Below are 13,728 nucleotides of genomic sequence, written 5' to 3'. Positions count from 1 at the left end.
TCCTTCTGAAGGCCGGTACCCACCCCCCCCCCTCTCTCCCTCTCTCCCTCCCTCCTCCCCCCCTTCCTTCCTCCCTCCTCCCCCCCTTCCTTACTCCTCCCCCCTTCCTTACTCCTCCCCCCCTTCCTTACTCCTCCCCCCCTTCCTTACTCCTCCCCCCTTCCTTACTCCTCCCCCCTTCCTTACTCCTCCCCCCCTTCCTTACTCCTCCCCCCCTTCCTTACTCCTCCCCCCCTTCCTTACTCCTCCCCCCCTTCCTTACTCCTCCCCCCCTTCCTTACTCCTCCCCCCCTTCCTTACTCCTCCCCCCCTTCCTTACTCCTCCCCCCCTTCCTTCCTCCTCCCCCCTTCCTTCCTCCTCCCCCATTTCCTTCCTCCCTCCTCCCCCTTCCTTCCTCCCTCCTCCCCCCTTCCTTCCTCCCTCCTCCCCCCCCTTCCTCCCTCCTCCCCCCCCCTTCCTCCCTCCTCCCCCCCCCTTCCTTCCTCCCCCCCCCCTTCCTTCCTCCGTTAGTGGGGGGGGGGGGGGGGTGCGGCGTTGAGAGAGGGGGGCAGCGTTGGAGGGGGGTAGGGGTGGTGGGGAGGGGGGTAGGGGTGGTGAGGGGAGGGGGTTGGGGTAGGGGCAGCTGCGTGCAGAGGGGGGGCGACGGTGCATTGGCCCCGGGCATCCGTCGCCCCCCTCCTCTGCACGCCGCTGCCCCAACCCCAACCCCCTCCCCTCACTAACTCTACCCCCTTCACCACCCCAACCCCCCTCCAACGCCGCTCCCCCTCTCTCAACTCAACGCCGCAAACCCCCCCCCCCCTGTCAACTCAACGCCGCAAACCCCCCCCCCCCCCCTGTCAACTCAACGCCGCAAACCCCCCCCCCCCCCCCTCCCCCCTCTCCTCTCAACTCAACGCCGCAAACCCCCCCCCCAAAACCAACGCCGGGTCTGTCTCTCTCCTCCCAGAATCGGCAGTGCTCTACTGCATGGACAGGCAGGGAATTTGGCCCTCCCAAACCTATTGTATTATTACTGGGCAGCCAATATCCAAAAACATTTTACTGTGGAGAAGCAATCCTGGTTCAATTTGGGGCCAAATTAATTGAATTGAATTTGATTTATTGTCACATGTACCGAGGTACAGTGAAAAGTATTGTTCTGTGTACAGTCCAGACATCGTTCCATACATTAAAAAAAAATAGGACACGCATAGAGATGTAGGAAGAGGAACTGTGTGAGAGAGCTCGCCGAGAGTCGCCACGCTTTGGCACCACCTTGAATTCCTAAAGGGTAGCACGGTAGCATTGTGGATAGCACAATCGCTTCACAGTTCCAGGGTCCCAGATTCGATTCTGGCTTGGGTCACTCTCTGTGCGGAGCCTGCACATCCTCCCCGTGTGTGCGTGGGTTTCCTCTGGGTGCTCCGGTTTCCTCCCACAGTCACAAAGATGTGCAGGTTAGGTGGATTGGCCATGATAAATTGCCCTTAGTGTCCAAAATTGCCCTTAGTGTTGGGTGGGGTTACTGGGTTATGGGGATAGGGTGGAGGTGTTGACCTTGGGTAGGGTGCTCTTTCCAAGAGCCGGTGCAGACTCGATGGGCCAAATGGCCTCCTTCTGCACTGTAAATTCTATGATTCTATGATATGTAGCCGAGTCAAAAAGCTGGAATTCCTTCCATAACAGCACTTTTTATGTCCACCACACGGACAGTAGCAGTTCACAATAGCTCGGGGGCAATTAGAAATGAGCAATAAAATGCAGGTCTCATCAGCAACATGCACCCCACAGCTGAATGAACAATTCTCATGCTTTCCTGGGTGGCCTCCATTCTACGTTCTGCAACCTTCAGCTCCTCAAACTCTGCCATGACCTCTCTCACACAAAATAGTACCCATCCACCATTCCTGCCCTTGTTGACCTCCATGAGCAATCAGCTCTTCTAACATCTCCAATTTAAGTAAAACCCCGGTGTGTAAATTCATTCATGGCTACACCCTTCCCCCATTTCTTGACTTTTCTAACACAGTAGAACTCATCATTCTTCTGGCTTTAGCTGCCTGTGTAACATTACATCGTAAATGCAGGTTTCTGCTGTAAGTGAAAAGCATCATAATAGCGGAAGAACAGAGCCATTTCAATGTGCGAAAGTGTGAGTATATAAGAACATAACGAGGAGCAAGTCGATAATTAAGCCCGAGGTTGCTCCGCCATTCAATACGATCATGGCTGATCTAATCTCGGCCTCAACTCCACTTTCCTGCTTGTTCTCCATAACCCTTCAACCCATCACTAAAAATCAGTCTTTATCTCGGAGGCTCGCTCTTGCAGTACTTCACTCTCCTTGCTATAATTACAGCACCGTTGCCCTTTTCTCCTCTAATCCGATGATGGTCTCCTTTAAAATCTGGGAACAGTTCTGACAACATTTTAAACTCGTGTTATGTCCTCACTGGCCCCTGTCTGTAGCAACCACCTTTTCTTATCTTCAGGGCTGGACTCCCCCTTGTGGAAATTGAAGTGTCTCGAGTAGTTTGGTAACCTGTTCATGAAGGGGAGATTTGCCAGTGAGTTCCAGGCACCCACTACTGTGTATAACAAAAAAATGTTTTTAAAAACCTTGCCTCGGACATCTCCTCTAAAACTTGCCCCTCGCGCCTTAAACCCATGCCCCCTAGTAATTGACCCCTCTACCCTGGGGAAAAAGCCTCTGACTATCCACCCTGTCTTTGCCCCTCATAATTTTGTAGACCTCTATCAGGTCGCCCCTCAACCTCCGTCGTAGTGGCGACAAATTTCAACTACCCAACTATAATCTTCTTTGCTGCTTTCAAGTTCACGATTTTACCCGTACAGCCTTCACTGCATTTCCTCTGGCTCCACCTTACTGGGGGGGATTCTATCCTCGGCTCAGCCATACAAGGAGTCTATCTCAGTCCTATATTGCCACATTCTTTCATCTGATTCCTCTCCACTGGGCAAGGCAAGGGTAAAATGGGAGAGTGAACTGGGCCCTACACACAACTGGCGCGGTCTGGACAGAGCCCCCACATGGTCAACTCCACGTTCTCGTGTGCCTGGTTGAGTCTAATTCAGTGCAAAGTGCTACATAGGACACACTTTACCAAGGCAAGAATGAGCGTATTTATCTTGAATGTGGAGAACAGATGTGACCGTTCGTTTGCCCCAGCAGATCCCACGCATATGTTTTCGTCCTGCCCCAAAGACGCCAGCTTTTGAGCTTTTTTTGAGACAATGTCTAATATTCTCTGAATAGAATTACAGCAATACCTGGCGGTGGCCATATTTGGAGTTTTGGATTCTCCAACAGCTCACTGAGGTAGAGACGGATGTTATCGCCTTTGCTTCATAGCCTGGTGATGGATTCTGCTCGATTGGCAGTCTCCCACCTGCCTAGTGCTTTTAGCGGGTTGGGGGAATTTAATGTCCTTTTTGCATTTAGAGAAAATTTAATTTACGATCCGGGGTTCTGTTGGAAGATTCTACCTAAGATGACAACTGTTTATCTCCTTTTTCAAAGATCTAGGCACGGTAGCTGTTAGGAATTTTGGATATGTATAAGTTATTTGCTTTTTTCTATATTCATGTTCTGTCCTATATCTGTTTTGTGTTGTTTATTGCTTTTGTTTTATGTTTGTTTCTATAAAATTGAAAACTCTTTAAAAAAAATATTTGTCATGTTTTTTTGAGTTTTTGCGACAATTAATTGCATACTCCAGTGCTGTGTCACAAGAATAAAACATTTGAGGTAATGGATGTGTTTGAATGCTGTGATGTCCAAGCTGCAGCCTCCAAATTTTGCCAATTTAACCTGCGGAGCATAACAATAATTTTTGGTTTTATATTTCTTCTTTCAAGGCTTGTTATAATGGAAATGTGCATACTTAACACTTTTCTGGGTCAGGTGATTTTGTTTTGTAAATAGGTTTTGATATAGGACGGCACGATGGTGCAGTGGTTGGCACAGCTGCCTCACGGCGCTTATGGAGCCGGGTTCGATCCCAGCCCCAGCTCACTGTCCATGTGGAATTTACACATTCTTTCCGTGTCTGTGTAGGTCTCACCACCACAACCCAAAAAGATGTGCAGGTTAGGTGGATTGGCCATGCTAAATTGCCCCTTAATTGGGAAAAGAAGGAAATGGATACTCTAAGTTTTTTTAAAAAAAAGAGTTTTGATATGATTGCATTCTCGGGCATTTATGCTAGCCTGTCATAAGGTAAGTTTTAAGCATTGACATTTTGATGTGCAATTGTCTAAATGGAGCTCAATTTTCTGCTTTGTCTTTCAATAGATCCCTTTCACTGGGCCTGGCTTCATCAGGCAAAAATCCCTTTTTCGCAAGAGACAAGAGACTTTGTTCTTCCCCAAATTTCGGATATGAATTTTGTTCAGGATCTTTGTGAGGATCTATATGAACTCTTTAAGGTTTGTTTTCTAATGGACTTTCAAATCGTTGTACGTAGGAAGTTGTGCTGTCTGGGGAAAGTGCAGAAATGACTGCACAATTTATGAGCTTACACCATTGAAAATGGACTAATTTCTAGGTAGTTATAATACAACTAAAGCTTTACTCACATGTATATTTAGCTAATGAAAGCAAAGTTCTATTTCTTGGTAAACCTGAATTTAAGACCAGCCTGTGGATTAGATGGTTAAATTTACTGTTGCTTAAAGAATTAACGTTTTCAATATAGTTGCTATACATTCATATGAACATGCAAAATTGGTAGATAGGAAAAGACCAGCTATCTGTCAAGCCTGTCCCAAACTCATGTTGAAACAGTGTCTGGATACTCTTTGCTGGTATGTGCAGAGTTTTGTCTTCAGATGGGTATCAATCTAGTTCCGATCAATTACTTTTTATTTGAATAATTTACAGAATTAAAATTAAATTTGGGCAATGTGAATCTAGGCTTGCAAAAATGCTGTTTCTCTAAAATAGGTTTTGCACGTGGTAATGATGTGTGTAATTTATGGGTGCATGCCTCTTGAGCCTACGTTTGAATTCGTCTGAGTAAAGATATGAGAGTTTGCATGTCAAGCAAATTCAATCTGCACTGAATCCAATTCTTAATTAGGGATAGACTTTGAGGACAAAATTCATTATTATTTGCAATTCCCCAGGTGAGGTCCAGGAGTTATCAAAAATCCCAGCATTTCAGCAGAATATCACAACTATTTTAACTTTTGTTTTGAAGCATATAGCAGATCACCACGAGTTTTGTCCATAAGTTAACCCTTGCTGTATTTGACCTGGGAGTTGTGGACTATACCGTGAAAGTGCAGTTTATTTTTCTTGACGGTGTAGTTAGGAACAAAGGAAATAGGTACAGGTGCAGGAGTACGCCTTTCATCCTGCTCTGGCATTGAAACTGATCATGGCTCCTTGTCTACCTCTCTGCCATTTTTCTCCAATAGCCCCGTATCCCTTGATGCCATTGGTAACTAGAACTCTGTCGATTTTCTGTCTTGAGCATGCTCGTTGATTGATCTTCCGCAGCACTCTTGTAGAGAATTCCAAAGATTGACAACCCTCTTGAGTGAAGAAATTCCTCCTCGTCTCCAGTCTTAACTGGCCTGCTCATTTATTGAGACTGTGTCCCCTTCTCCTAAACTCACAGCCAGAGGAAACATCATATCCACGTCTATTCTGCCATGCCCTGTAATTCTGCAAGTTTCGGTGAAATCGTAACTCATTCTTCAAACCTCCAGATATTACAGGCCCAATTCCCTCAATCTCCCCTCCAAAGACAATTCCACCATCCAGGGATTAATCTGGTGAACCTCTTGCATTCCCACTATGGCAAATACATCTTTCCTTTGAGATACCAAAACTGTGTACACTACTCCAGGTGTGCTCTCTTCAAGGCTGTATACAATTACTGCAAGACACCTTTACTCCTGTACTCAAATTTCCCTAGTGATGAAGGGCAACATTTGTCGTCCTAATTGCTTACTGCACCTGCATGCCAGCTTTTGGTAACTCATGATCTAAGACACCCAGGTCCCTTTGAACATCAGCACTTCCTGACCCCACTCCATTTGAGAAATACTCTGCATTTATTTTTTTCGACCAAGTGGATAACTTCACACTTATTCACATAAATCCACACTAATTACTTAATCACAAACAAGTATCATAAACTTCCTATCTTCGTATCCCTCCTGATCTCTAAATTTCCTCCAGCTCTGTCTTCACCCCTTTGTCTCCCCCAATCCTCTCTTCCTCTGACTCTTGCCTCCTGCCCATGCCCCCTCTTGGGCACACTGGTGGACAGGCCATCAGCTGATGCCTCTTGGTCAAAATTCCTTCCACCTCCTGTTTCCCCACTTTCACTGTCCTTGGAATCCATATTTGTGACCAAGCTTTGGTCACCAAATCTGTTCCTTATCTTGGTGCCCATTTCTTATTGCATCTTTTGCACTGTGACATTGTTATAATAATTATTGAACTGCCTGGAACTGTCATGTGCAAAGCATGATTTTGAATTTAATCATTGCAATTGGCTGGCCATTGAACATATGAACAAGGAGTAGGTCATTCGGCCCTTGAGCCTGCTCTGCCATTTAATAAGATCATGGTGAATCTGGCAGTAACCTCAAATCTGCATCCAACCTTCCTCTGATAACCTATCATCCCTTTACTTACTAAAATCTATCACTTCTGCCTTAAAGGCTCTGCTCCCACTGCCTTTTCAGGAAGAGAGTTCCAAAGACACTTAATTCTCTCAAATCAGCTCATCTGTTTTAAATGGGAAATCCCTTACTTTTAAACAGTGACTCCAAGTTCTAAATTCTCCCACAAGAGGAAACATCCGCTCCACATCCATCCTGTCAGGGTCCCTCAGAATCTTCATAGGATTAAATCAAGTTGGCTCTTACTGTTAACTCCAGTTGATGCAAACCTAACTTGTCCTCGGGAGGCGAGGTCATTGCAGGATGGAACTAATACAATACAATGTAGAGAAAGCTTTTGTGTTCTTATCTGGCTCGGTCTGCAAGTAAGGTCTTTTGCTCAGTAGGAAAGTTTTTTTACAAACTATTTAAAGCAGTGCACACTTGGCAGAGGACAAGGGGAGAAGCTTAAACACACCTGTTGAGACAGCTTTTTGACGACTTCCTGCCAAAGTCTGCAGAGGTTCTAACACGAGCCAAATCTGTTCTGGAAAGCAAGTCTGTGTGCCATTGGGATGTAGGATGAATTGAGAGCTATATGTTCTTGTTGTTTAATTGGGAGAAGAAAGAGTATTGTATTTACTGTATTGAGTATTTAATGTAGTAATTGTAAGCAATTTCCAAGTGTGATTAACAATTTTAATATTATATTTTAAAATATCAAATCCCAATTTTTTTTTAGTGCAATTATTCCTGGTATTCTTTCCACATAGTCTTATGAAATAAACTCAAATATTGGGGTTTTGGTCCAGTATCCTAGCCACTGTTAGAATCGTAATTGCAGCTATTAAGTGGAAATAATGCACCAAGTTTAAGCTTGTCCGCATTGTTACATCACCCTGGGATAGGGTGCGGTCAATTCCGACCTTGCTTGATCCGGAATTGCAACACAATTGAATTAACCAATAATTCTTAGACAAACCTGAAGTCTTTGGGCCTTAGCTGCCCAATAATTAGACACCAGGTTTATAAATTTCAACACCATTCCTTTTTATTTATAACAAGAACTAATAAAATGTGCAGCAAATGCAACTGGTTAACCCGTATGTAATTTTTAACCCCTGTCAAATGAACACTGGTGAGGAGAGGGGTGAAATAATAAGGATGAAAGTCAAAACATAATCTTTGTTTCAAATGGTTGTTTCTAGCACTTGTTCTCCTCTTCAAGCTTTGCTTTCAGTTTGGGATTTTTCACTCTAGATTCATTCAGGTCTCTCTAGGTTCAGAAATACCTCAACTCAGTCTTTCTGGAGAGCAGAGAAGGAGCAGGTCGTTGTCTTGAGTGTCCAGGATTCAAACTGAGCTCCTTGTGTCTTTAAAAATTGTTCCCCTCGAGTAGGACCCAGTCGCCATCTTTTCTGGCCTTTTGGCCAATTCATTGACTCTCAGCCAATTAATTAAATCGAGTCTCACGTTGTCTCGGGTGCCGAGATGTCCCAGTTCTCCTGCTTGAACACTAGCCGCACCATATACTATGTTGCAACTTCTTGAATTCCTCATTCTCTTTGCTGCTGGACTTAAAGGTATATGTCCATTAAGCATCCTTAGATCAAAATTGATAATGGCAAAAATAAAGGGGAAATAAGCGAATCAACAGGAAGGACCCAAAGCTATTTCAGCCAATCTTATTTGTTGTGAAATGCATTTCTTACTGTGGTAACTTGAACCACAAAAAGGTCGAAGTTAGTTTTAAAATACACTATGGACTCGACAGGAGCAGCTAGTTAAACATCGAAGTAACAGTAACCGAAAAGAATCCGAACTAACAGCAATTAAGTAAATATACTCTGCTAACAACAGCTAATTACGGCACTTATGATGGCATCAGCAATAAGATGCATGATAGCTCAGATGGCTGGACAGCTGGCTTGTGATGCAGAGCAAGGTTAATTTCTGTACCAGTTGAGGTTATTCATGAAGCCCGGTCTTCTCAACCTTGCCCCTCACCTGAGGTGTGGTGATCCTCGGGTTAAATCACCACCAGTCAGCTCTGCCCCACAAAAGGAAAGGCAATCTCTGGTCATCTGGGACTATGGTGACTTTACTTTATAACACTTGCCGCAAAGGTAAGTAGGAGGGATAGTGAAGCATGCATTTTGTCATATCATCTAGCCATGAACCATTTCAAGATGAAAATTGATTTATTCTGTCTAATCTCTTTCTGGGCTTAGTTTACAAAATGGAACTAGATGGAGCAATTTACATTTTTTCATTTTTAGATTGAGTTGTCCAGTAATCCTTTGCCGACTGGCCTGAAACTTTTGTAATTTAGCTGCTCAACATATTACTTTCTGGAATTTATTACTGCAAAGTGTGAATAAAAATGTGCATCCCACAACGTTCCTCATACAAATCTTATTTTCCGTTGCCTCAATTTTCTTTGCCTCTAACAAATGGAGCTGTGATTCAGAACAAGACTTTACCTACTCCTATTCTTTTTATTATCTATTTGGCCCTTCGAGCGTGTAACAGCATTCAGCGAGGTTGTGGCTAATCTAACAGCTCCGCCTATCCTTCCAAACCTTTCAAAATGGCACACAGTGCTCCAAGTGTGGCCTCATCTGTGCCCTGTATAGTTCTAAGATTGTTTACTCTTGAACTCCAATCCCTCTGTAACAAGTGTCTTTCTAATCGTTTGCTGTACCTACATGTTAACTTTAATTCAAGTGCATGGCCACTCCAATCCCCCAAATACCAACATTTCCCAATCTTTCTGTTCAAAAAATATTTTTCCTACCAAGGTTAACAACTTATCCATTTTGTATACCATCTGCCGTGTTCTTGCCCAATCAGCCAACCTGTCAATTATTCTTCTGCAACTTTTTTGTATCTTATGCACCCTCAACCATCTTTGCACTCTTTACCACCAAACTTTGTACCGTCGGCAAACCTGTTTACTTTGTGCAGTCGCCTGGATTTTCACAGTAATTTCATTGCAGTGTCAATGTAAGCCTACTTGTGACACTAATAAAGATTATTGTTATCATCTCGTCAATAACATTAAATTTAAATAGCTGCTGCTCAAGTAGTGATTCTTGCGGTATTCTTCTAGTTGCAACCTCCCAACCCCAAAATGTCCCATTATTTCTACATGGAACTGTTAATAGCCCAATTCCATGAGTCCTAGTTCGTGAAACGTCTTGTGTAGCACTTTATTGAATGCTTTTTACAAATCCAAAAACACCATATCCACTGGTTCCCCTCTTCTCCATCTTGCTAGTTATACTCAAAAATTAACATTATTTCCCCTTTCCTAAATCCCTGCCGAATCTATCTTACTGAAACTGTACAGGGCCTTGGGCCTTGGTACGACCAAACCTGAAGAATTGGGTGCAATTTTGGTCTCCTTATCTGGGGAAGGAAATACTTTCCATTGAGGGAGTACAGTGAAGGTTCACCAAACTTCCTGGGATGGCAGGATTTTCATATGAGGATAGATTCGGGTTGACTAAGCCTGTATTCACCTGGAGTTTGGAAGAATGAGACGGGGTCTCATCAAAATGTATAACATTCTGACAGGGCTGGAGGGGCTGGTTGCATGGATGATGTTTCCCCTGGCTGGGGGCTCCAGAACAATGGATCACAGTCTCAGGATACAGGGCCACTTACATATGAAGATGAGGAGAAGCTTCTTCACTCAGATGGTGGTGAACCTGTGGCATTCTCTACTACAGAAGGCTGTGGAGGCCAACTCACTGAATATATTAAGAAGGGAATAGATTTCTCAGACCCCATGGAGGTATGGGGAGAGCACAAGACACAGGATTCTGGCATTGAGATAGAGGATCAGCCATCCATATTGAATGGCAGGTCAGGCTCCAAACAATTAATGGCCTACACCTATTTTCTGTTTCTTTGAAAGTAGGAGTGTCATATTTCCAACTTGCCAATTCTTTTGCAACTTCCTAATACCTCAGTAAGGTTGTAGAAGGCCCTTCTGCTGTCTCCAGCTCCCTTTCTTTAGCAACCAGGCATGCAAACCATTGGGACGGGACACGTATCCATTCTAACTTAGCCAGACTTTCCAGTGCAACCAACCTCTTCATTTTCACCCCATTTCTGCACCTGTATTTTGCTTGGAGTCATCGGGCCATGCCTCAAAACGGACTACCTCAGGATCGATTCCTTATTGAATTTTGAAACTTGCCAGTATTGGGTCAGGCAGCTAGCCAGAACTACCCTATTTTAGACCTGTTCTTTGGCAGCTAGCATGAATATAATGACTGAAATAGCTTGTGCAGATTAAAAATCACATAGCTAAAATCACAGCCTCAAAAGGTTATTCTTGTGGGGATGGGGTTGCACGAACACTTCAGGATGCTATATCTTATATCACCCTTTTTGTCCCTAATAGTATCCACACCACCTAATTACCCAGTTTACCATTTACATGCCAGTAGGAGTCTTTTGGGGTCTCTTTTATGTTAACTATTCTAATTCTCTTACTTATTCTTTGCCAATTTTATTTTGTTCGCCTCCCCTCAACTTATTGTATTGGGCTCCTCCCACTCTATCTCCTTTTTTTAACCCAAAGTCGTCCCCCGTCCCCCCGCTGACTTAATTATCCTGGAAGAAATCTATAAACTATTTCCATCTCCGGGCAAACCCCTACACAGACCCTTGAGGCGAACTTGATTTTTTTCCAACCTGACGAATTCCGTGAGGTTGCTCACCCACACCACTGGGTTCGGAGCTCTAAGTCCCTCCATCCCAACAAGATCTGTCTCCGGGCTACCAAAGAACGATGCAGCAAGGAACAGACCCTTCAGCCCTCCAAGTCTGTACTGGTTATGATACCAACCTTGGCCAAAACCCTCAGCACTTCCTTGTGCTGTATCCCTCTATACCCATCCTATCAGGATGCCTTTTGAACGCCTTTAATGTATCTGCTTCCACTCACCAGCCTGTGTATAAAAAAAAAAACCTGCCTCGCACATCTCCTCTAAACTTTGCCCCACGGACCATAAACCTATGCCCCTTGGTGACTGACCCCTCCACCCTGGGAAATTGTACTTGCCCATCCACTCTATCCATGCCCTTCATAATCTTGTAGACCTCTGTCAGGTCACCCCTCAACCTTCGTTTTTCTATTGAAAACGGTCAGAGTTTATTCAGCCCCTCTGCATAGCTAACACCCTCCAGACCAGGCAACGTCCTGGTAAACCTCCTCTGCACCCTCTCCAAAGCCTCCACAGCCTTCTGGGAGTGTGGCCAACAGAATTGTGCACAACATTCCAAGTTCGGCCGTACCAAGGTTCTATACAATTGCAGCATGACCGCTTTTTATACTCTATGCCCATCCAATGAAAGCAAACATTCCATTTGCTTACTTGACCACCTTGTCCACTTGTGTTGCCACTTTCAAAGATCTGTGGACCTGTAGGCCCAGATCCTCTGACTTTTAATATTCCAAAGAGATTTGCCATTTACGGTGTATTTCCCCTCTATGTTAGACCAACCAAAATGCATTATCTCACATTTGTCTGAATTAAAATCCACTTGCCATTTCTCTGCCAAAGTCTCAAACGTATCTATGTCCCGCTGTATCCTCTGACAATCCTCACCACTATCTGCCACTCCACCATCTGTGAACTTACTCATCAGACCACCTACATTTCCTCCAAATAGTTTATGTATAATTCACACAACAGAGGCCCCAGCACAGGTCCCTGTGGAACACCACTAGTCACAACCTTCCATTCAGAAAAACGCCCTTCTACTGCTACAATTTGCCTTCTGTGACCAAGCCAATTCTGTAATCATCTTACCACCTCATCTCTGATCCCAGGTGACCAAAGGGGCAAAGACCAAACATTGGCCTCTCTCACTCCCGGGTCTTCCGATATTCCAAAAAGTACCACTTCTGGACTCGGGACCACCTTCACACTCCGCACCTCCGACATCACGTCAGCAAACCCCGCCAAAATCACTCCAGCTTCGGACAGGCCCAAAACATGTGGGCATGGTTCGTGGGCCCCACTGCGCACTGCCCACACCTATCCTCCACCCCCTCAAAAAACCTGCTCATTCTGGCCATCATATATGCCCTGTGGACTACTTTAAATTGAATGAGGCTAAGCCTAGCACATGAAGATGCATTCGCGCTCCTCAGAGCCTCTTCACATAACCCAGCCTTCAGCCCCCTCTACAGCTCTTCCTCCCCCTTCCGCTTACCTTCTCCTATCGGGGCACCCTCCCAGTCCATTAAATCTTTGTAAATCTCTGACACCCTGCCCTCACCAAACCCCTGTTTTCGACAGCACCTTGTCCTGCAACCTGGGGGCTGACAGGTCAGGAAAGGAATGCACTTATTTCCTCACATAATCCCGAACCTGTAAGTACCGGAACCCATTCCCGCTGGGCAGTTCATACTCCTCCACCAACTCCTCTAAACCTGAAAAGCTGCCACCCACGAACAAATCAACAAACCTCTCAACTCCCGCATCCAATCCCCCCGGAACAAACCAGTGATTCCCACAAATCGGAGCCCAAACCAAGGTCCATCCAGCCCCATGTGCTGACGCCACTGTCCCCACTACCTCGGGGCTGCCACCACTACTAGACGTGAGGAGTACCTGGCCGGTGGGAACAGCAGAGGCGCCGTCAGCAGTGCTCCCAAGCTAGTACCCTTACACGAGGCTGCGTCTATCCACTCCCATACCAACTCCTCCCCTACTACCCACTTCCTTACTATGGCTATATTTGCTGCCCAGTAATAGTTCATTAAGTTTGGCAAGGCCAGCACCCACGTCCCCGCTCCAACAGCATCTTCTTCACCCGAGGGGCTTTCCCCGCCCACGCACCCCGAGATCAATGTATTGATCTTCCTAAAGAGGGCCTTCGAAGTAAAAATCGGAAGGTTCAGGAACATGAATAGAAACCTCGTGAGTACCATCATCTTCACAGATTGCACCCGCCCCGCCAATGACAACGGGAGCATGAGCCTCTTAAAATCCCTCTTCATTTGCTCCACCAACCGGACCAAATTCAATTTATCTAATTGCTTCCACCCCCGCTCCACCTGGATGCCCAGATACCTGAAACTC

General features: G+C 45.2%; 1 protein-coding gene across 1 annotated transcript in view; it reads left to right on the top strand.

The window, feature by feature from the left end:
- The window catches only part of LOC119963016 (phosphatidylinositol 4-kinase type 2-beta-like), a 69,416-nt gene that overhangs the window by 42,894 nt on the left and 12,794 nt on the right, over positions 1-13,728 (top strand). Inside the window, exon 7 of the mRNA XM_038791472.1 lies at positions 4,299-4,432. Coding sequence (XP_038647400.1) covers positions 4,299-4,432 — 134 coding nt within the window. The remainder of the gene's footprint in view (positions 1-4,298; positions 4,433-13,728) is intronic.

Source organism: Scyliorhinus canicula, chromosome 3 (genome assembly GCF_902713615.1).
Source record: "Scyliorhinus canicula chromosome 3, sScyCan1.1, whole genome shotgun sequence".
Lineage (NCBI taxonomy): Eukaryota > Metazoa > Chordata > Chondrichthyes > Carcharhiniformes > Scyliorhinidae > Scyliorhinus > Scyliorhinus canicula.
This window is presented reverse-complemented; position numbering and strand designations above follow the sequence as displayed.